The 23,051-nt window shown below is 36.4% G+C and overlaps 1 protein-coding gene across 2 annotated transcripts in view; it reads right to left on the bottom strand.

The window, feature by feature from the left end:
* Positions 1-3,107: 3,107 nt before the first annotated feature.
* The window catches only part of TTC29 (tetratricopeptide repeat domain 29), a 216,321-nt gene continuing 196,377 nt past the window's right edge, over positions 3,108-23,051 (bottom strand). For both annotated transcript variants that reach the window (XM_087437240.1, XM_087437241.1), the window contains 2 exons: positions 3,963-4,032; positions 3,108-3,656 (listed from right to left, as the gene is read on the bottom strand). In XM_087437240.1, the coding sequence (XP_087293366.1) occupies positions 3,632-3,656; positions 3,963-4,032 (95 nt within the window). In that variant the 3' untranslated portion in view covers positions 3,108-3,631. The remainder of the gene's footprint in view (positions 3,657-3,962; positions 4,033-23,051) is intronic.

Raw genomic sequence — 23,051 nt, 5'->3', positions numbered from 1 at the left:
ACCTGGGCTTCTGAAGTGGAGTGTGCTGGACTTAACCACTACATCACAGGGCTGGCCCCTCGATGTCTTTTGATTGGAGAATTTAGTCCATTTACATTTAAAGTAAGTGTGAATAGGTATGGATTTATTGAGAGTTTAAAAAAAGTTTTTAACAAAAAACAAAGCCTCTTTTCTGGCTGTTTTGTAATTCTTTTGTTTATTTCTTCTCTTTTCTCTTCCTTTGTGATTTGATGATTTTCTGTAGTAGTATGCTTAGATTTCTTTCTCTGTATTTTTTTTGTAAACTAGAGGTTGTGCTTTGTGGTTACCATGAGAGTTACATAAAACATCTTTTATTTATAAGTCTATTTTAAGCTTTTAAGAACCTAAGTTCAAATGCTATGCTCTGTCCTTTTATCTATTAGGTTGTCTTTCTCTTCTTCTTCTTCTTTCCCCCTTCTTATTTCTCCTCATCTTCTTGCTTATTATTTTTTCCATAAATTATTTGTGTTTTTCAGAGATTAGCTTCTTTGTTGTTGCAAATTCCTCTCCTGCTGTCATTGGTCTTTCAACTTTGTTTAGTGAACTTTTCACTATATTAATATTTTTAATATAGTTGTCTATGCTGTAGTTGTTGTTCACTCTGCACTTGACCTTGATTTCTTAATTAAGAAGGTATTCTCCATAGTCTCCTGTTTGATTTTGGTATATTTATAATTAGATGATGTGAGATGGGGAACAAATTATGGATTTTGTTCATGTACAGATAACCACTGGTTTCAGCACATTTATTATATACACTATGCTTTCCCAATTGTTTTGAAATACTACTTTTATCATATACTAAATTTTTTATATAATTTGGGCTATTTCTGAATGCTCTTTTCTGTTCCATTGACTTGTTTGTCTGTTACTGACCAGCATAATCTTTTTTTTTTTTTTTTGCTGAGTAAGATTATCCCTGAGCTAACATCCATGTCCATCTTCCTTTATTTTATGTGGGACGCCTGCCACAGCATGGCTTGATGAGCAGGGCATAGGTCCATGCCTGGGATCCGAACCTGTGAATCCCAGGCCACCAAAGCAGAATGCACAAACCCAACCACTACACCACTGGGCTGGCGCCCAGCACCATCTTTTTAAATGACTCTTCCTAGCTAAACCAGAAAATTTCTGGAAAAAGAAGACATGGTGATCACTATAGAAGGTGTTAAAACATAAACTGAGGCATTTAATAATTTTTAAGAGTTTATTTGATCAAAAATAAATTTGAATTTGGCAGCACCAAACTGGAAAAGGTTAGGAGTGCTCCACTGACAGAGCTAGCAGCAAGATTTTTGTAGAGAAGATGTGGAAGCAAAGCAAGGCAATTATTTGATTAGCTATAGCTTAAGCAATTGCCTTATTTGGGAAAGCCTAGTTGCTTGTTTATAATTGGTCCTTAGTTTCTATTTCTTAACCTGGAGGCATTTACAGTCTTAGGTTTTGGTTTGTTTATATAGGCTGCTAAGTCATTAGAACCACCTCAGTCTAATGGCCTCCTTGTTTGTTAATTTATCAAAGGTATATTCTCAGAGACCTTCCTTAATCACTTTATTTCTCTGTCTCAATATTTTGCAAGATTTTCTGTAGACAAATGGGGGTGCTTTAAAGAGACAAACACACATTAATTCTAATTTTAGGGCAAAGCAATAGATGGGTGTCTGTGGGCACAGCCAAAGAGCAGTCAGGAGTGAAAGATGCTTTGGAAATTGGTTCTATTGAGTCTATAAACAACAAAGGCTAATCCCTTCTTCCCCGATATAGCTCATCTACAATTTTGGGGTATTTGCATCAAATTATCTCTTTGGACAGAGTGCTGATGCTTCACTATTATATGGAAGCAGAATTACTCCACACTGCAGTATTCTAGGGTTAGGAGCATTCAAAGGAACAAGAATTAAAGTGTACATTGACCAAGGTAAAATGGGAGTAAAAGTCTTTATTCTTGGAAAAGTACTTCATTTATGGATTCTCCTAGACCTGCAGATCTCCAGAAATTATACACATAATCATTTCAACTGTGTCCTCTCACTTTGTAAGATTCATTAGGAGAGGAGCCTAAAACAAGGATTTTCTTAACATTTTTAAATTGACATGGATAAGTTATATTACATACTATCAGCTAAAAGTATCATAATATATGCTTTTATACCGTGTAATGTTGTAATATAATAAGAAATATATATTTGGTCTTAATCATTGGTTCTTGGCACAGAAATCTAATGTAATACAATAAATTAACATTTGATCTTTTGTCCCTGGCTCGAAACAGCTCCAGAGAAATAAAGGTAAAAAGAGCATTTTTTGTTATAATATGTGTTTTTTCCCCCAATTCCTGAAAAAGGTCTGGAGTGTTAAAGGTGAAAGGAGCATCTTTTGTTATCCATAACAAGCCCCTTTCAACCACACCTGAGTTTGTGTTAATGAGATGACTTTTGGAAAGCTGCTAGGATGGGGGGCCCATTGCCAGGGGAGCCAACCCTGTGATTAGAGGGTTGGAGATTTCATCCCCTGCCCCTGACCTCTGGGGGTGAAGAGGGGCTGGAGGTTGAGTTAATAACCAACGGTCAATGATTTAATCAACCATGCCTAGGTAATGGGGCCTCCATAAAAACTCTAAATGAAAGGATTCACAGAGCTTCTGAGTTGGTGAATGCCTTGAGGTGCTGCAAGGGTGACACACCTGGGGAAGGCATGGAAGCTCTTTGCCCCTTTCTTCATACATTGCCCTATGCATGTCTTCTATTTGTCTGTTCATCTATATCTTTTATTATATCCTTTATAACTGGCAAATGTAAGTATGTATTTCCTTGAGTTCTGTGAGTCATTACAGCAAATTATTGAAGCTGAGGAGACGTTTATGGGAATCCCCTCTTTGTAGCCAAGTCAGTCAGAAGTACAAGTGACAAGCTGGGACTTGCAATTGGCATCTGAAGTGGGAATAGCCTTGTGGAACTGATCCCTTAATCTGTGGGGTCTGTGCTGACTCCTGGCAGTTAGTGTCAGAATTGAGTTAAATTGTAAGATACCCAGTTAGCATCTTCCAAGAATTGGAGAACTGCTTGGTGTGGAAAAACTCATGCATTTGGTGTCAGAAGTGGTATGAGTAGAGGAAACCGAGTTTTCCTTTACACAGGTAAGCAAAGTTTTGAACCGTACTTACCAATATGAGAGTCCTTATTGCTTATAATCCTTTTATTTATGTTGAAAAGCTTCCCTGGAATTTTAGTAAATATTTTTCCACATTAATTCAGCATAGATTTCCTTAAGCTTATAATTATTTTCTCATTAGACACAACTAAATTTTGATTCTATGATAGCACTGTTTCTTGTGGAATAGTGGATAAGAGGAAAAATTTTATAGTTTCTTTTATGGATAATTTTCATATTTCAAGCATTTGGGGTATATTTTATTTTCATGGATTTAGATGTTTTAGACTAAATTTGTAGTAGTACATTGGAATACAGAATCCAATGAAAACACAGTCATAGTTTTATTTTAACTCTATCTGTATTATCTGTAACATACTCCTATTACAGGCATCAAAGACTGAGGTGACATGATAAATTTCTTCTTGCTTTGTTGCTGAGTCAAAAGCTGGTTTAAGTCTCATTTTTTTTGATCACCTGGAAATCTGAAATAAAATAAATTATACAATTAAATTTGATATTGAGCTAGAAAGTAAAAGACACTTCCTTTGAAAAATATTTTTTGTTTTCTGTAATTTTCAGACATAGCTTAAGAGATCAACCTTATGTGATATTTAAGCTTAACCTTATATGATATTTAAATCTGTAATATTTTTTAAAAACAGTATTTCAGTATTAGCTTATCAAGTGCTAGATGAAACTACTCTTCTTGTGTTTGGAGAATTCGATCATACTTAGTATTTTACACAATATGGGTACTTAATAGAAACTTTTTACTTGATTTATCATACCCACTTAGTTCTTCTTCCAAATGCTCTGAGTTTTTAGATAAATTTTCCATTGTGGATCTTCTAGACTCACCTAAAGAAAAAGAGATGTACACATTTAATGGTTTATCACAAATACAGTTTACAGTTATTTTGAACTTGAACCTGGGAATCTCTTTTCAGGGATATCTACTCATCACCTGTGTCACCAGGGCAAATTGCATTGATTAAAGGTGGCCACAATGATATCCCCTGCTTTACATGTTCCTCAACATATGACCTTGCCACTCCCCGCATCAAGAGGTAGAATCTAATTCCCCTCCTCTTGAAATTGGGCTAGGCTTAGGGCTCCTTTGTAATCAATAGAATGTAGAGGAAGTGACTGCATGACTTCCAAGGCTAGATTAGCAAAGGCTATGCAGCTTCCACCTGATTCTCTTAGGATGCCTGCTTTGGAAAAAGCCAGTCACCATATAAAAAGTCCTACCATCCTGAGACTGCCATCCTGGAGAGGCCATGTATAGATGCTCCAGTGGATAGTCTCAGCTGAACCCAGTCTTCCAGCCATCCTGCCAAGGCTCCAGTCTGTGAATGAAGCTGTCTTGGACCCCTCAAAACAGCGCATCTGTCAGCTGAGTACCACCATTGGTGGTTCTCAATTGATGTCTAGCCAAGCCATGCTCAAAGTCCTAACCCACATAAAATGGCAACTGGAACAGCCACCTTTTGGGGATAAGATGATATGTTAAAGCAATACTCAGAAGGAAAATTAATTTAGAGAGCAATATAAAGTATCCAAATAATGAAATCAGATGTGGAAAGTTTAAACATATAAATAGACATGTTAATTTCTCACTTAACTTTCATATCTGCCCTTTTACTATTGACTTGAATCCACTGGGACTAATCTAATGAGATGCTCTTTATCCTTGTTTATGACAGGCCTCAGTCTCCAGGTTCTTCTTCATTTTCTGTGTTCTATTTCTCATAAGGCTCTGCATATTTCTTATTTAGTCCCCATCTCCCACTCACCACAACTCCTGAAACATTTCCACTGTATCCTCACTTTATTTTCTGAAATTCCCTTTACTTTTTTGCTCTAACAGAAACTTGGCTGTCCTCTGAGGGCACTGCCAGCCCCAAAGCTCTTTCTGTTTTTCTTTTCCTCAGTCTTTATACTATTGGACCTGGAGATGGGTGGGTGTCCTCCTCATCACCCTCCCTCATTCCCTTCCTAAAACTCATGTCATCAGTTTATACAATCAGCTATTGTTGTGATCCACCTACAACTGGGATCATTCTCAGTTGATTTTTATCACTGGCTCATTGTCATCTTACTACTACTTTACTAATTTAGCAATTTAAATGTACATGTAAAAGATTCTTTCACCCTGGGTTTCAATTCCTTGAGCTCTGTTCTTTTAGATCTTGTCCTTTACCCTACCACAGCCATTAATTCCCATGGTCATACTTGGACCTTGTCATTACCAGTAACTGCAAGCCCCCCTCAAACTTAGTTTCCAGCATTCAACTACTTGACTGCCAGCTTTTGTCTTTCTAGATCACTCCCCCTAGTACCCAGCACCAACAATTCTTCATCTTCACTGGGACCTCCAATCCTACCACCTTTTCATTGTTCTTCCCCATTTTGAAGTCTTCTCTCCCTTCTCTATACAATTTAAATTCTATGGTCATTCACCCCCTTGCATATAGCCTGACTTTCTTACCCTTTTCCCATTTTGTCATACTCACTTGACAAAACTATAACCCTAGTTAAATCCAACTCTCTGCCTATTCCTCTCCTGCATTGTATAGCTCAGCATGGTTGGAAAAAAAATACAACCAGGCCTCACTTTAAATTCATGGCCATAGACCTTAGGTGGACCCTAATGCTTACAGGCCATCATATTAAACATTCCTAGTCCATTCATTCTTCTACTTTCCTAAATCACTATTTGACTGTTTCTTCTGTTTTCTCAAACCTCTAACCCTCCATATGCATCATCATTCTCAGCTGATGATTTATTTTCTGGTTTCATGTAGGAAATAAAAGACAGTAGGAAAAATTTCCCACAACTCTGTATCGAGAGTTATTCCCCCTCTGGCTTCTGTTCTATATGTTCTATCTTCCCTATGCTGTCATCTAAGGCCAACACCTCTACTTCTTCACTAGATCTCATCCTCTCTTGCACACACAAGACATAGCTCCAGCAATTCCTTCTGTCTCTTACTTATCAGGTTTTTTGCTCTCTACTAGGTCTTCCTCATCAGCATATAAATATTCGATTGAAGCCACATGACTAAGTTCTCACCAATGAATGTGGACAGAATGAAACTTACTGCTTCTGATTCTGAGTGTTAGACATTGGGCATTCATTCCTCCTTAACATTTCCCTTTTCCTCAATCTTGAAGATGGAACCATTACTGTGATTCAGTTTCTATCATGCAGACAATGACGACACCTTAAGTCAGTGGTTCTCAACTGGGGGTGATTTTGCCCCACAGGGTGCATTTGGGGAAATGTCCCCAAATGTCTGGAGACATTTGTGTTGTCACACCTGGTAGTAGAAGTGCTACTGGCATATAGTGGGTAGAGACCAGCAATGCTAAATATCCTACAGTGCTCATGACAGCCATTTTCCACCCACGTCCCCGACAAAAAGTCATCCATCTCAGAATTTTAATAGTGCAAGATTGAGAAACTCTGCCCTAGGGGATGGTGGAACAGCAAGATGGAAGATCATGGTCCCCTAAATGCCTCTGAGGCTACCTTGTAAATGTAGATGCCTCACTTTAAGATTAAGGAAGAAACAAACTTCTATATTCTTAATCTATCGTACTTTTGAGACTCTTTGCAATAGGAGCTTAGCTTTTACCTTAACTAATATGTTCTATCATTCTTCCAGGTAAAGAACTACCTTGGATTTCTCAGTTTAATATTTTTCATTGCATCTCAATATATAGAACTTCTTAAGATCCTAATTCCTATTTTATACTATTTAATGTCTTACACTCAGAATTCCCTTTGGTTTGACAGATGTAACAATATTCTCTTAATCTAGAGAAATATTTCCTAGATTTTCCAAGTTTGAAATTATGCTTCGGTCTCAAATAATTGTTTAGCATTCATTCCCCAGATGTTGGGGTATGAATCATTCCCCAGATGTTGACTCTTGGTTCCATCGTTGCAAAAGCACTCATTTTTATTCTTAACCTAGGTTTTGTGCTGTGGGTCTGACTAAGAGTGTGATGTGAGATATTTGATCTGTAGGACTTCAAGGAAGCTGGAAGATTAGGACCAACACTACTCCAGCAAGGGAGACTAGAACCACCACAAAGTTGAGAGTGTGATATTTGTTTATACGGTCTACCATTTCAGTAGAAACAAGCACTTCTCTGTTGATAATAGTAAAGACTCTCAAATGGTAGATTCCCTCAAGTGGGCAACAAAAGGATCTCATTTATACCACAACTTAGCCTATATTGCACCAAAGAGCCCTAGAATAAGTCAGCAAATGGTAAATTGCAATGAACCTAGCATCTTATCCCTTTACTTGAAAACAATGGGATATAATTTTCATATAATATAGTATTCTATATAAATGAGATTTTGAAAATTCTATCTGTAGAGGAGTGTGAACTGCAATGGAGGAGACACTACCTGGTAGTTTTGTCACTCAAAATGTAAATGAATTTTTATAATTTTGGCATGCAAAACAGTTTTAGCGGGCTTTATCTAGAAAAGGGTAAATAATAACTTATACATAAAGGTTGTGTCAAAGCTTATAGACTAGACCCTTGATAATGGATTCAACCTTTCCACAACAAATCAAAAGTATTGTATGCTCACATGAATATACAGTAGTCATTACCTTAAATTTAAAACTCACTATAAGCAGCAAACACATAGAGCAGGATATGAAGGCTGTATTGTATCAGTGTGGTCTGCAGAGAATTTCTTCATATGTTTTTTGCCTTGTTGAAATATATGTTGCAGTTCAAAGCTAAAGGGATTACTTCTGAATAGTCATCACAGAGGTTGATTACGTTCGTATATCATATTTAGCTGGACCCTGCAGGCTATTATTCCATTAGTTGTGCTGGTCCTGTTATTGTCAAAAAGTTGATCACCTAATGTTAAAAGACTGCTTTCTGTTGACCTTATCAAAGTGACTCAAAAGGTTTTGTTAAAAAATAAAACTCAGATAGTGTTTTATGAAAATGATTAAGAATACTATGATTAAAAAATGCTCATATCTTATGGGTGATCTTAGCATTATGCCATTATTAATGATGAGATTATATTTTGCTTTAGTATTTCAGCACATTTTACCTAAAGTCATAGATTCAATTTTAGTATAAACAGTACTTCTTTCTTGCTGATAGTAGAGAACAGAAGTCTCTCTCCCCCCATGTATTCAAATCATATAAAATTAACACCACTAATAAGCCCAGTATATCAATATTAATACAATAGTACATCTACAATGGACTAAGTATAATATGGTTTTATAAAGAAACTGCACTAAGGAGAAAAGAGTTTTGAGGAAATATGTGTATAAACTGAAAATCTGTCATTCACGCTTGATAATCACAAAAATCACTCCTAATAAATAAATACATAAATAAATAAATATTTTAACTATTTATTCTTTAGCCAATGGTTGTGCAGTTTCACTCATTTAATCACAACAGTTGAAAAATTTTAAAGACATGAGTTAAATATATATTCTTATAAACCCTGAATCCCATTATCAATATAAAGCATATTTCAATAAGCTTGACTTTTGACGTACGTTATTATGAATTAGCCACAGATTAAGTAAGGAAATGAAAGTATGTCTTTGAAAAAGATATTGACAGGTATGGCTTTATTATTTAAAATAACCTATGTAACATTTTCATTAGAATCACATTACAAAAGCTGGCCTTTAGGAACAAAGATGATTTTGAAGCAATCTCAATTGAACAGCCAGTCTTTGAATTATGTTCCCAGAAGTGGTGATGGATTGGCATAGACTCTTGTGTACTTTTTGGCATGGTCTTCCTTGTAACTGATGGTGTGTGAAATGGCTGGTCAGGGATACAGCCTGTGATCCTGGAACACAGCCAGACACTAATTTTGGCCTCATTAGCACTGTTCTCTAATCAATTGAACTTTTCAGCAAGTGGAAGTTTCCTAATATTTCTTGTACTTGTCTTTAGCCACCCCACTTGACACTCACAATAGAGAGGGGGTGGGTATCAGTCAGGAGGAAACAGATGGCACATTCAACTGGGATTCTGAAGAGACTTTAGTGAAGAGACTATTGAGAGACGAGGGCAGGGCTAAGGAATCAACACGGGAAGCTCAGGCACCCAGCAACTCGCAATAGAGGGATGCCATGCCATTATCATCCCTGGGGCTGACAAGTAAAGAGAGAGAAGATGGTGTTATTGCACCTGAGCTAGAAATGGAGATTTAGAAGAGGGGTCACCCAATAAAATCTAGAAGCAGCAGTTGTAGAGTGCCACAACTGTCAGAACTAAGCTGAAGCCAGGTGCAGAGGAATACTTACTTCCCTGACCTCTCCACCTTCCTAACCTCTGATCTGCTGGTGACTCCCTTTGGATAAACCCAAACCAGGATTCCAGAAGGCAAGTGACCCTGCATGATGCAGTCTGAAGTCAGTCTCCTGGGACACAGAGCAGACAAAGTGGGGGAATGGATCTTGGAGGGTGTGTGTGGCAAATAGCATACAATAACCACAAAGTGCAAATATCATCAATTTAGTCATGTAAAGCATGGTTTAAGTGTCAACATATTTGATGCTAGTATACGATTTGATGTTTCTCTTTTTCTTCTCTTTCCTTTTTCCTTTCTTTTTCACTTTCTTTTCCTTTTTTTTTTTTTTTTTTTTTGTAACATTGGTTTGTCATTCATGGCACTTCTCGTCTTACAGTTCTATAAAAATTCAGAACCAAAGCCTGAGATTACAGGTTTAATTTCACTCTACCAAAATAATAAGTGAGTTCTCTTGGTAATACTTTCCTACCTTTTGTTAACAAGCAAAGGTAACCTGTTCTGTGTTTTGAAATAGAAATCATGATGTGCTTATTTTATATCTGAGGAGTATAATAGTCAAGATATAAACTTTGAAGGCAGGAGGCATCTTTCAAGTTTGGGTCAAAAACTGATGTGTATTCTTTCATATTACAGGTTCTGGTGTATATCAATTCCCTTTCCAAGGGCTTTTGTTAAAATTTGAGGCCGATTAAAATTCAAACAAGGATTGGAAGTATATTCTAATTCAAAATTAAAGGTTCTTTTTTTCCTTAAGCACTATTACCTTAAATAGATGTAATGAAGCTAGACATGGATGAAGCATTGAAGATACCATATTGACACAGAATTATACTGAATTTCTTCTTCTGGATATCTAAACTTTAATGAGAGTATCTGATTCAGGTGTATCAATCTGTTCAGACACTAAATACTTTCATAAGATAAATAAATAGTCTTGATGTCTCCGTACAGTTCTTTTCATTTCTCCTATTGATGCTATGTTACAAATCCAGCATTTTATTTCTAGCCCAGTAACAGAAATAAGATTACCCTCTTTCCTGAAACTACCCTCCCACTCCCGAAAAAGCCAAAGAAAATATATGAAAAAATGATTTTGAAGACACTGGACATCAGACAACAAAAGTCAGTGACCCCTGAGAGACAGGAAACAAACAATATGAGCCCTACAATTGCCCATCTTACTGCCCTGAGTAAGTTTCCAGGCCATGGTGCAGAGAGGGGGAACCCAGGAGGAGACTGGCAGACTCCCTTAGTCAAGGAGATGGAGCTGAGTGTCTGAGGAAACCAAGGCAACAAGAGTTAGCAGTTAGTGTTCTGTAGAGGAGAAAGCTGCACACAACGGGAATTCTGGAGATTTGTAGAGGCTGCCTTCAAGTATTCAGCAAAGTACAGATCCGAGCATATATATGAGGAAACTACCCAAGGCTTGGGGGAAAAAAAACCCAAAAGGACATCAATGAATAGTACACAGCATTCACAGAAGACTGGGAACGTTACCTGTTATCACCAGCCAAACTGGAAAATCTCATAATTCATGGGGCATTGGATAAAGTATTCAGAAGAGTCTTGCCTCAGAGATAGGGAATAATTATCTTTAGACTCAACCTTTCTCTGACTCCACCTAACAGATCATAAAGGCAAAAACTGAGAGGATCAAACTGCCTCCAGGTAACTTTATTGCATCTCAAAACAAAGCTCAAGAATTTTCATGGGAAAACAAAAATATCCAGCACCAAAAAAAAAAAAAAAAAAAAAAGAAAAAAGTAAAATTCACAATGTCTGGCATCTAATAAAAAATTACAGAACATGCCAAAAAGCATAATGAGGAGACTCAATCGATCAAAACTGATCTAGAACTGACACAGTTGTTAGATTTTGGAACAAAGACATTAAAACAGTTATTATAACTGTATTTTTGACATTAAGAATGTTAAGCAGAGACATGGACAATATAATAAAAGAAAACATTAGTGAAATTGAAGACAGAGTAGTAGAAACTACCCAAAATAAAACAAAGAAAAAGAATTAAAAAGATGAACAGAGCATCAGTGAGCTATGGGACAGCTGCAGGCAGCTTACTGTACTTGCTATTAGAGTTCTGGAAGGAGATGGGTAAAGAATTGAAAAATATTTTTAAAAATTATATCTGAAAAGTTTTCTGAAACTGATTAACATCATAAACCCACAGATCTAAGAAGTTCAGCAAGCCCCAAGCTCAAGAAACTCAGAGTACTAAAAGAAAAAATAATATCCCCATCAAACCTAGAATTTTATACCCAGTAAAAATATCTCTCAATAATGAAGGCAAAATACAGACAAAAGCTGAAGCAATTCATCAGAAGCAGACTGCACTACAGGAAATGATAGAGTCCTTAGGCAGAAGGAAAATAACACCAGATGGAAGTCTGGGTCCATGCTAAGGAATGAAAAGCATCAGAAATGGTAAGTACCTGGGTAAATGTGAAAGATTTTTTAATTATTAAATTTCTTCAAGTGATATTTGACTGTTTAAACAAAAATAGTAACAATATAGCATGAGATTTGTAATATATGTAAAAGTATAATGTGTGAAAACAACAGTGCAAATGCTAAGAGGGGAGAAACGGAAGTATGCTATCATAAGGTTCTTATACTATGTGTTGAAAAGTCTAATATCACCTGAAGGTAGTCTCTGATAAACTAAAGATGTGTGCTGGTCATTACTTTTGTTTTTACATTTTAGTTTACACTTTTCATTTTAACTATTGTGGTTAAAAAAATCCCCAAGATTTGAAAATCAACATTCCTCAACTCTGAAAATGAGCAAGTCTGTCTCTAATTTAAACATTCGTTTGAAAACTTATCCTCATCATATATTTCCCTGAACTGAAGCTCAAGGATAAGTTAATGAATTTAAAGCAATAACCATTTCATTATTACTCCCAAAGTTTAATTTTCCTTAACCAAATTACATAAAGTATAATATATGTAATATGAACCTAAATGCTGACAGATAGAGTTGGATTTTTTTTTTCTGGTGTCTTTATAAAAATAACAGAGTTTGGAAAATACACAAACTCCACATTCTTTTCAAGAACAGACTACTTTAGAACAGAGGATTATATAAGAGATGACATTTTTAATTAATAATCTAGAGATGTAAAAATTAATGTTTTTGCAAAAATTGAATTTTTAAATGTATGTTGAGATTTTCAAAGGAAAGATGATAGCTATATAATATCCAGTCCAAATATAACAATGAGTAAATATGTGTCTTATAAGCAGCAAAGTAGTTCCTAGAAATATATCTTCCTTGAAAAACAAAACCAATTCCCCCACCAAAAACCCAAATCAAAACTTTATGGATCCCAGATGTGGTAGCCTTCCTTTTAAATTTCCATAAAAATGAACAGGTCTATTTATAATCAGGACAAAGAGAAATAAAATTTGAAATAAATAACATTTTCTGGGTGATCTATACATTTGTGGTCTCTGAGTGTGCTCTCCAAACCAGCAACATCAGCATTACTTGGAGCTTGTTAGAAATGCAGCATCCCAGGCCCCTGGCTCAGGAAAAGAGTAGTGGTAGCTGCTTGTCTTTTGTTCAGTTGCAACATTCAGATCATAAGTAAAAATTAAATTTGTTTCCATAGACTGAAAATGTGTTTTGTGGGAATGTGATGGGGACTTTTTAAAATCTTCCAGCCACTCTATGCTTTAGGTATTATAATGCCTGTTGTATAGATAAGGAAAGCAAAGGTTGGAGAGTTTAACTTGCTCAATATCACACAGCAGATAACTGGCTCAGTGGAGATTCAAACCATGGTCAGTTTGGATCAAAGACCATACTCATAACTTCTACACTCATTGTCACTCCAGTGAATTCAGAGGAAGGAAGGTGAGTAACTAGAAAGCATCCTAGCCAGCTGGCACTGTGCTAGGCTTGGAGAGGCTGACTTTGTGGAGAACTGCAGTGGAAAGCCTATGTAGTTCTTAATCACTCTTGGTCTATTTAATTTCTTGTCTTCTAGAGACCATCTCTAATGCAGCAGTTAAAAAAATTGCCATGTGCCCCAGGGCTCTCCCTGAAGACCACTAATCTGACACATAAGCCAGGACAACTGGGCTTGGAGTAGTGAGAAACCTAATCCAGGGCTTCCATCATGTGACTTGTTGCCTTTATTTCATTATACTTTGACTCAACCCCTAATGGATTCAGCTTCATAAAGTCAGAAAAAGAGAGAAAGAAAGCAATTTATTCATGTTTTTACTGGAGCTCGCTGCAGACATGAAATTTCTCTAAAAATGCAAATCATTTGGTACAACACAAGAGAAACTCGGTAGCTAAAGCTCTTAGGGGAAAGCACTTTCCCAGGGCTAATGTTTTTATGCCTAGTGATTGAATAAATCGATCCATTTATTACAACATCTTCACTTGAGATTTTTATCCCTGGATGAATGTGTCTAACGGTACTAGAGGACTTTTCTTTATCACTAAGAAAATTGATTACACTTGTTAATTTGGCTTTTAATCCTAGACATATCAAAATAAATACCATAAACAAGTGTAGAAGAAATCAATATAGATCTGTTCAATATCAGATTGATCAAAAAAGGAGTTAGGTAGACTCTAAGATGTAAAATACTAATGTACAAACTAAGCCCTTACTTATGTAATATGACTTTAGACAAGCTCAGTATCTGAAAGAAACTATTTCTGAAGACAGAAATGGTGCACTTTTGTTGCATTAAGGAAAAATCCCCAGAAGGCCTACCTATCCAAGGTATTTAATGTGAGCATTCATCTTTAAAAGATTTCTTGTCTTTTGTCTGGCCATTCTTGTTAATTCATGGGGCATCATATCACAGGTTCTTTTTTTTTACATAACATAAAGCAAAAATTATACTTAACAAATGTAAGCTTGGTCATAAAAAATAGATAAAACAATACTCTTAAAAGCTCGGGTATCACAAGGCAAGGCTATCAGTCATTCTTTTCAGAGAAGGTGAGGACAATGAGAAATAAGAATCATACACAAAGACTCCTGAAATGCTTCTTAGACCAGCTCTGGGCCATTATGACGTGTTTTGCAGAACTCAAGTAGCAAACCAATTGCTCAGTGGACACTCTTTTGATTAAACATATTTTTTATTTCACTTATATAATAATGAATGAGACAGAGATTTGTGCTACTCCACTCTCAGAATGACACAGATTTTAAACTGCTTTTCCAGTAGTGGGTGTAGTTTATGTTGAACATACACTGTGTCTGTCAACTGGTAACCCCTATTCATTTGTCACTCATTCAACAGTTATTCATTGAGTATCCACACATTTGTGGGATAGATGCTGGGGTATAATTTGTAGTAGAGTTCAAATGAGATGGATCGAGGAATACATGGCTGAGGGGGGCGGTGGGGAGTTCAGTTTGCAATCATGGCATAATTCTGTGTATTCGTGCCTGGTCTTCAGAGAAGAAAGCAGAGTTTTATGTGCAATTTTTTTCTTTTTTTTTTTTTGGCTGAGGAAGATTCACTCTGAGATAACATCCGCTGCCTATCTTCCTCTTTTTGTATGTGGGTTGCTGCCACACCATGGCCACTGACAGCTGAGTGGTGTAGGTCTGCTCCTGGGAACCGAACCCAGGCCGCCAAAGCGGAGCACGCTGAACTTCACCACTAGGCCACTGGGGCTGGCCCTGTGCAATTTTTTTAAGCAATTAATTTAGGATAGTCTAGTAGGGGGCACAGGGTTTCAAAACAAACACCGGGACATTAACAGAATATACACAAATGCATTTAAATGCTTGTCTCAGGAAAAATAAGCCTGTTGGGTTTTCCATGGTAGGACTCAGATCCTTTATAACATGAGTGGTGGGTCAAAAGTTTGAAAAGCAGAGAATCTCTATGTCAGAGCATGTCCCCTCAACATGTGCACATGATACAACTGTGCATATATTTTGACTTATAGATAAGTAGAAATCATTTTTGAAAAACTTCTTGTGGTTTGAATTTAAGTATATATAATCACCATTTATTTGTAGTCTTCTACAAATTTTCTCTTTTGAAAAGTAATATATTTATCCCTGTACCTGCAGGACCTTGGATGATGTCTTAGAGATCGTACATACTCAATGTTTTCTGAATGAACACAGTTTGTAGCTTATGACTGACTTTTAAAAATATGACATAATAAAATATTGCTTGGCACATAATAGATAACCAATAAATGTCTGTTGAAAGAAAGACAGAATGAATGACTATGTCTACTCTTAAAAGTTTAGATGAGAGCACAAAAGATATATAATTAAGACAAAGGTATTGGTTTGAAATGCCAGATAATTTTTAAAAAAATTCTCCAGCAAGATCTATGGACAACTCTTCAATGAGTACATAAGAAATATTCAGTTTTTAAGAACTGGTTTTCCTCTTGAACATATTATTTGCTCATCTTACAAGTAAAGTAGGAAAGGTCTAAACTTTTAGTCACAATTTCTGAAGTGCTGCAGAGAAGAAATGAGATTTTTATGCACAATTGCTTAAAATAATTTAAAAATTAAGTTTAAAAAATATTTTAAGTTTTTCTTTCTGCCATAATGAAAGAAGGTTTCAGCTACACAAATTATCTTAATTTTCATGGATTCAATGTTTTAAAAAGCAAAGAGGGTATCAAGTCACTTTTCCCCATTTCAGTTATTAATTGTAGTATGCATGGGCATAGAGGGGAGAAGAGAGAAAGAATAGCAGAATTGGAAGACTGTTTATCCTTACTACACAAATCATGTCCTCTCTTCAAGTTTACTTTCTTCGCCTGTATTGCACCATGGTTGGGGAAAAAAAAGGTCGTATATCTTAAAACCAGACATATTTTACATGGAAAGACATTACATAAATTATGGTTTAACGAATGAGAGGATATTAAAAATGATAACAATGTATATTCAGATGATAAAAGTTACTGGAAAAAGACTACTTTTATGGCTAATCCCATGTGAATGAATTAAGTTGAAGAAAAATATAAAATAGACTTTTCAGTGATAAGAGAATATCAAATTTATATATCTATAAAACATATAGATACATAAATGTTTTATATATAAATAACATAAAGATAGAAATAAATATAATATAAATATATTAATATAAAAATGTTAAAAATACATATAGTATAAACATAAAATACATTAAAAATACAGAGTCATCATTCTTGCCATTTTTATCTGACCTAAGAAACTGGGAATAAAAAAACTAAACACTCTATCTATGTAGTTTAAAGTTGTGTTGATTCGCTCCAGCATCATACAGCATTTCATTCCACATATTAGGAAAGTCAAGTAAATTACATATCAACTTGAATAGAGTCCCTTATATGTATACACCTAAACTACCTATTTAAAAAATTTCCCTAGCACAGTCTCTGCTCTCATATCTCAGTTATCTCTTACTCAGGCTGACCTGTGTTTTTATTTAAACATTGTCACATAATTACACTTTTCTTTTTGGCACCTGTTATCTTGCCCAGGGTTGAATGATACTTTTCATTAAGACGGTATACAAACAACATATTTGGAATGATATTAAAGAGAAGTGATAGGCTTTATGCACAGTACTGATGACTCTACGAGGCCACTTTTTCTAAACTATAAAATAAAAACTAAGTGTAGTAAAGAGGTTTAAACTTTAGAAAGTAAACACGACACACAGTCCCATTGCATTGACATTATTATAGAGGAAAAACTTCATTAAATCCTTTGTGAAAGACTGGTAAAATAATAGGCCCTACTGTAGATTGAATGTTTGTGTCCCCCCCCAAAATTCACATGTTAAATCCTAATGCCCGATGTGATGGTATTTAGAGGTGAGGACTTTGGGTGCTGATTAGGTCATGAGGGTGGAGCCCTATATAAAGAGGCTCTCAGGGAGCTCCCTCACCCCCTCCGCCATTTGAGGACATAGCAAAACGACAGCCAGCTATGAACCAAGAATCTGCCAATACCTCGATCTTGGACTTCCCAGTCTCCAGAACTGTGAGAAATAAATTTCTGTTCTTTATAACCCCCCAATCTATTTTTGTTATAGCAGCCTGATGGACTAAGACAGGCTCTAAGAATTCTGTAATTATTCCCCGCACATCACATTCTTTACTTTAAAAGTTCATTATTTTTTGAATACGTGATAGAAGCACATGGTGCTTCTTTTTTTAAAGGTTGGATAGTGAAAAATCTGTTTGAAATCCTCAATCCCCAACTGCTTACTTCCCCTCCCTAGAGGCAACCGCTGTTACTGTTTCTTGGGTATCCCTTCAGAAACATTCCATGCATATTTCAAAGGCTCAAAGAATATATATTTATATATAAATATATAATACATATTTATGTCTTATTTATACACAAATATAATCATACTATACACATCTTTCTGTGCTTTTTTAGAAACAGTATATATTGGATATCATTCTCTTTCTCTTTTTTTAAAATATACTTTACTTTTTGGAGCAGTTTTTAGGTTCAGAGCAAAATTGAGCAGTAATTACAGAGCGTTCCTACATACCACTTACCTACACACGCACGGCCTCCTCCATTATCAACATCCCCCACAGAGTGGTACGTTTATTAACACTGATGAACCTACATTGACACATCATTATCACCTGAAGTCCATAGGTTACATTAGGGTTCACTCTTGGTATTGTACATTCTATGAGTTTTAACACGTATATAATGACATGTATCCATCATTACAATATCATACAGAATAGTTGCACTGCCCTAAAAATTTTCTGTGCTTTATCTATTCACCTAATAGGCCACTGTTAATATGTTAGCTTTTGCTCCATGTGAGACGGGAAATCATTTGGAGGGTTTTAAGCAGCGGAGTGACATAATCTAACTTGTATTCTAAAAGGATTACTTTGACTATGGTGTTGAGAATAGACTGTATGGGAAGCCATTGCAATAGTCCAAGCAAGATGGCAGGGGGGTGGCTTGGACCATGCTGGTAGCAGTAGAGATAGTAAGAAGTTACATGATACTGGATATATGTTTCAAGGAACAACTGATAGGATCTGTTGACAGATTTGATGTGAGATGTGAGGAGATTAAGGATGACATTCAGATTTTCAATTTGTGCAAATGGAAGGATGAAGCACCCATTAATGGAGGCATGAAAATCTGGGGGGAGCTCCATTTGGGCCTATGTGAAGTGTGTGACGAAAGTATGATTTTGGACATTTTCAGTTTGAGATATCTATTAGATATTCAAGTGGAGATGTCAAGTAGGAATTTGTTTATACAAGTCTGGAATTCAGGGGAGAGCTCCAGGCTGTATATATAAATTTGAGAATCATTAGTGAATAGACGATATTTAAGGCCACTAAATTGGATGAGATCAATAAGAGAATAAATGCAAATAGAAAAGAGAAGAAATTAGAGCTTTAGCCATGGGACACTGTAACATTTAAAGATCAGGAAGATTAAGTTGAACCAGCAAAGGAGATTGAGAAGGAGCAGCTAGTGAAGAAGGAGGAGCCATTATGGTAAGCCAAGTGAAAAGAATATTTAAAGGAGGAGGGAGTGATCAACTCTGTTTAGTGTTGTTGATAGGTTAAATAAGATGAGGAGGACTGAGAAATGCCTATTGGATTTCGCAGTGTGAAAGTCACTGACGAGTTTGAGATGAGCAATCTCAGTAGAGGTGGGACTAGAAACCTGATGTGAGTGGGTTCAGGAAAGAATGGGAAGAGTGTAATTAGAAACAACTAATATAGATGATTCTTTTAAAGAATGTTGTTATGAAGTGGAGCAGAGAAATGGGACAGTCACTGGAGGGGAATGTGAGGCCAAAAGAACTTTTTTTAATGGTAAGAGAAATTACAGCAGCATGTTTATATGCTGATAAGAATGATCTACAGACCATTTAATGCAGATGGAGAGATACAGGAGAATTGTTGGAAGTAATAGCTTTGAGAAAATGAGAATGGATGAGATACAGTACACAGGTGAGGAGATTGGCCTAGGCTAGGAGCATGACAGTCAATCCTTAGTAAAAGGAGAGCATGTATATTGAGCAGAGATGCAGGTGGCTGGGTAGATGTTGTGATGATCTCTTCTGATTGTTTTTTTGATGAAATAGAAAGTAAGGTCATCAATTAAGACTGAGGATGGGGGAGGAAGTGTTGGAAGTTTGAGTAGAGAGAACAAAATATGAAATTGTTGGCTGGAAGAAGCGGAGAGAGAATGAACTAGGGAAGTATACAGATTGGGGTTAGCATTAAGGGCCCACGAGGTTAGTGATCATGAATTTAAAATGAGATCAATCAGCATGGCTCTATGTTTTTCTGCAGCAACATTCAGTTGTAAGGATGGAAACAGGAAGTAAAGAGTTGAATTTAGTTAGTGTCATGGTTTTACAGGGCAAATATGAAAAAGAAAGAGGGGCAAGGGATGGACCACAGACTTTAAGCTGCTTAAAAAGACAGAAGTGGTGTTTCCACGTGGCAGTTTCTCCCTGGAATTTTTCAAGAAATTTGTATGTTTTCTTGATTCCTAAATCCCAGAAAAAAAGACAATTTGATAAATTGGGAAAATAGGTACAAGTATTATAATTCCCTATGAGAATTAAAGCTTAACTACATAAAAGTGTTACTTTTTTTTTTTTGGTGAGGAAGATTTGCCCTGAGCTAACATCTGTGCCAATCTTCCTCTATTTTGTACGTGGGTCACTGCCTCAGCATGGCTGATGAGTGGTGTAGGTCCCCGCCTGGGATCTGAACCCACAAACCCGGGCTGCTGAAGTGGAGCATGCAGAACTTTAACCACTATGTCATGGGGCCAGCCCTACTTTTTTTTTTTTTTTTAAGGAATCCACTAGCAAGAGCAGGAAATGCTGACACTTTGGATCCAAGTTAAGGTTAAAATTTCTGGAAACATAATGAGAACATGTAAGAGAGACATAGTCATGATCTAGTCAGTTAGTCTTGCTTTTAGCAGTTGCCATGTTATAAGTATGAGTTTGTGGCATTGTCTGCTGCTAATGGTGACTTGCTCTTGCAAAGAAAATAAATGCTATTCAGCTTACACGAGTGGTATACTTTATACAAATTCTATGATTGGTGATCCACAAAATACCAAGTTTGGAAAAAATAAAAAATCCTTAACTTCACATATTTGATATGTGATACTGAGTAGTGCTGTTAAACTGCTAAGAGATCAGAACATTATGTTATGTGAATACTTACCCAATAATGTTTGCTGGCATTTCCTAGTGTTTGAATATTCACTATAGGCTACAGTTCTTTGTAAATTGTACTCAACAATATTTCTTAAGATATCTGTATTTTTTAAAGTATAGACTTTTTAATATATTGATAATAAGTCAAGAGTATGAAGACTGGAAGTGTTTTAAGAATAACATAATTTAGGGAATTCCTAAGAATTCCTAGAAATTTTGTTTCTCATTCCCAGATTCCAAGAGTAATATCCATTGGAAATTGTGAAACATTAGACAGAAGCATGGACATGACGGAACTGAAGAAAAATAAAAAGGTGGTACGGCCAACTGACCATAGGTCCTGATAGGATCCCATTTATTATATAAGGCAAACTGGAGGGACAGGAGAGAGTGGGATGAGTTTATGAATGGCAATGCAGTTTTCGCTATTGAAAAGGTCTAGGTTTAACGACAAGAATGAATAGGTGAGATAAGGTGGAATACAAGGTCAGTGAAGGAGAAGAGGTCAAGGGAGTGAGAGAAGAAAATGTTGGAAGGATCATTATGTGGAGTGACAGGAGCCAAAAGCTTCAAGGAAAAGAGGAGGAGAGACATGGTGATGGATGATCGCAAACCAGAAGAGGTTGAAGAGTATAGTCTCATTACTTGACATTTATAGGTAGGGTTTTAGCCAGCAAGAAGTGGCAATAAGGTCAAGGCTATTTGTCAGACCTGTAGGCCCAATGGGACCAAGGATATGGGAGAGAAAACAGACATCACTTGAGAGCACTGCAGAGAGAGCAGTGTCCTTGGGGGACAGCCAAGTTTCAGTTAACACTAGGCAGTAAAAGGACTATTGGGAGAAAAGGTGGAAGATATTGCCTTTCTGACCACGAATTCCTAAGGCTCACTGGAAGGATTTCAGTAGTTGAAAAGGGTTGAGAGATGGGATTGGAAAAATGGTATGTAGAAAACTTTATGCGTACAAGAGTCTTGGGAGATGAGGATTTTTTGTCATCATTGCTACAAACAGTGAGAATAGAGATAAGGAGATTACTCCTCATAGCCTCAGGCAGATAGTGGGGGTAATGCCCGGGGTGAGGAGCCCAGGCAACAGTAGGAGTTTTGCCTGGAGTTCACAGAAATTGGGGCGCCCTCTCTACTCCTGCCATTTTTGATGTGGAGGCATAGGTGAAGTAATATTACTCAGAACACCTGGATCTCTGGTTGACTAGGAGGAGCTCTGGGGTCCATCTTGACTCTTGCAGTGGAGACTGGAGGAAGAGCCATCTGATCCCAGTCGCAGTGGATTACATTAATAGATTTCCTAATACTGGACCGTCTTTATACTCCTGTGACAAACCTCAGTTGGTCATGGTGTGTTATTCTTTTAATAGTCTACTTGATTCTGGTTATTTGGAACTTTGTGTCATTGTTTCAAAGTGAGATTGGTACATAATTATTTTTCTCTTTTAGTGCTTTGTCAAATTTTTGTATTAAATTTTATACTGGTTTCATAAAAATAATTGGATGCTCCCCTTTTTTTCTGTAACTTTGAAAAGTTTAAACAGCACTGGGGTTATCTATTCCTTAAAAGTTTCTTGAATTCAACTGTGAAGGCTTTTTATATTTTAAGGATTGAAATGTTGCTATTACTTGTTTTTATTACATCGGATTATTTGGAGAGAGGATCTGTGGTTTGTCTTTGTAGCCTTAGCACCTAGCCTGAAATGCCTGAAATGAACTATATTATTATCAACATTACAAATTATGATTCATATTTCAAGAGGAAAAAGTACAAAATCCTTAACATAAGGATTTTTATTAACCATTCCTCTCCATTTTCAAAGCTTCCACCTTAATTTAGGCTCTATGACCCAGTCTATTTTAGCAGTCTTTAACCGGTCTCCTTAGCATCTCTTTCTCTTCTCCAATATCTATCTTACATTCTACTCCCGGATTAATCTTCTTAAAAGGCCGCTCTGCACATTTGACCCTTTGCATGAAAACCTTGAGAGGCTTCCCAATGACTAAACACAAGCCCAAACTTTTCAGTGCTCTCCGTCTTAACCCAGCTCACCTTCGTTTACCACAAAGAAACAGTATGCTCAGGTAAACTGGGTTCTTTGCCATTTCCCATATGATTTTTGTGTCTTTTCATTTTTGTTCTTTGTGTTCTATTATTTAGATTTTTTTCATCTATTCCCTTGTTCCTACTGGCCAAGGAGTCCTGCTCATCCTTTGATTTCAACCCCTCCATGAATCTATCCATAAAGACAGAAGTATCTCTCATAGTTCTTTGAAACACTCATGTGTATGCATCTAGTATCCTCTACTAAAATGAAAACTTCTTGAAGGC

This window comes from Ceratotherium simum, chromosome 12 (genome assembly GCF_057802395.1).
Source record: "Ceratotherium simum simum isolate JZ-2026a chromosome 12, ASM5780239v1, whole genome shotgun sequence".
In the NCBI taxonomy this organism is placed as follows: domain Eukaryota; kingdom Metazoa; phylum Chordata; class Mammalia; order Perissodactyla; family Rhinocerotidae; genus Ceratotherium; species Ceratotherium simum.
The sequence above is the reverse complement of the archived record's forward strand: the minus strand, read 5'-3'. Positions and strand labels throughout refer to the sequence as shown.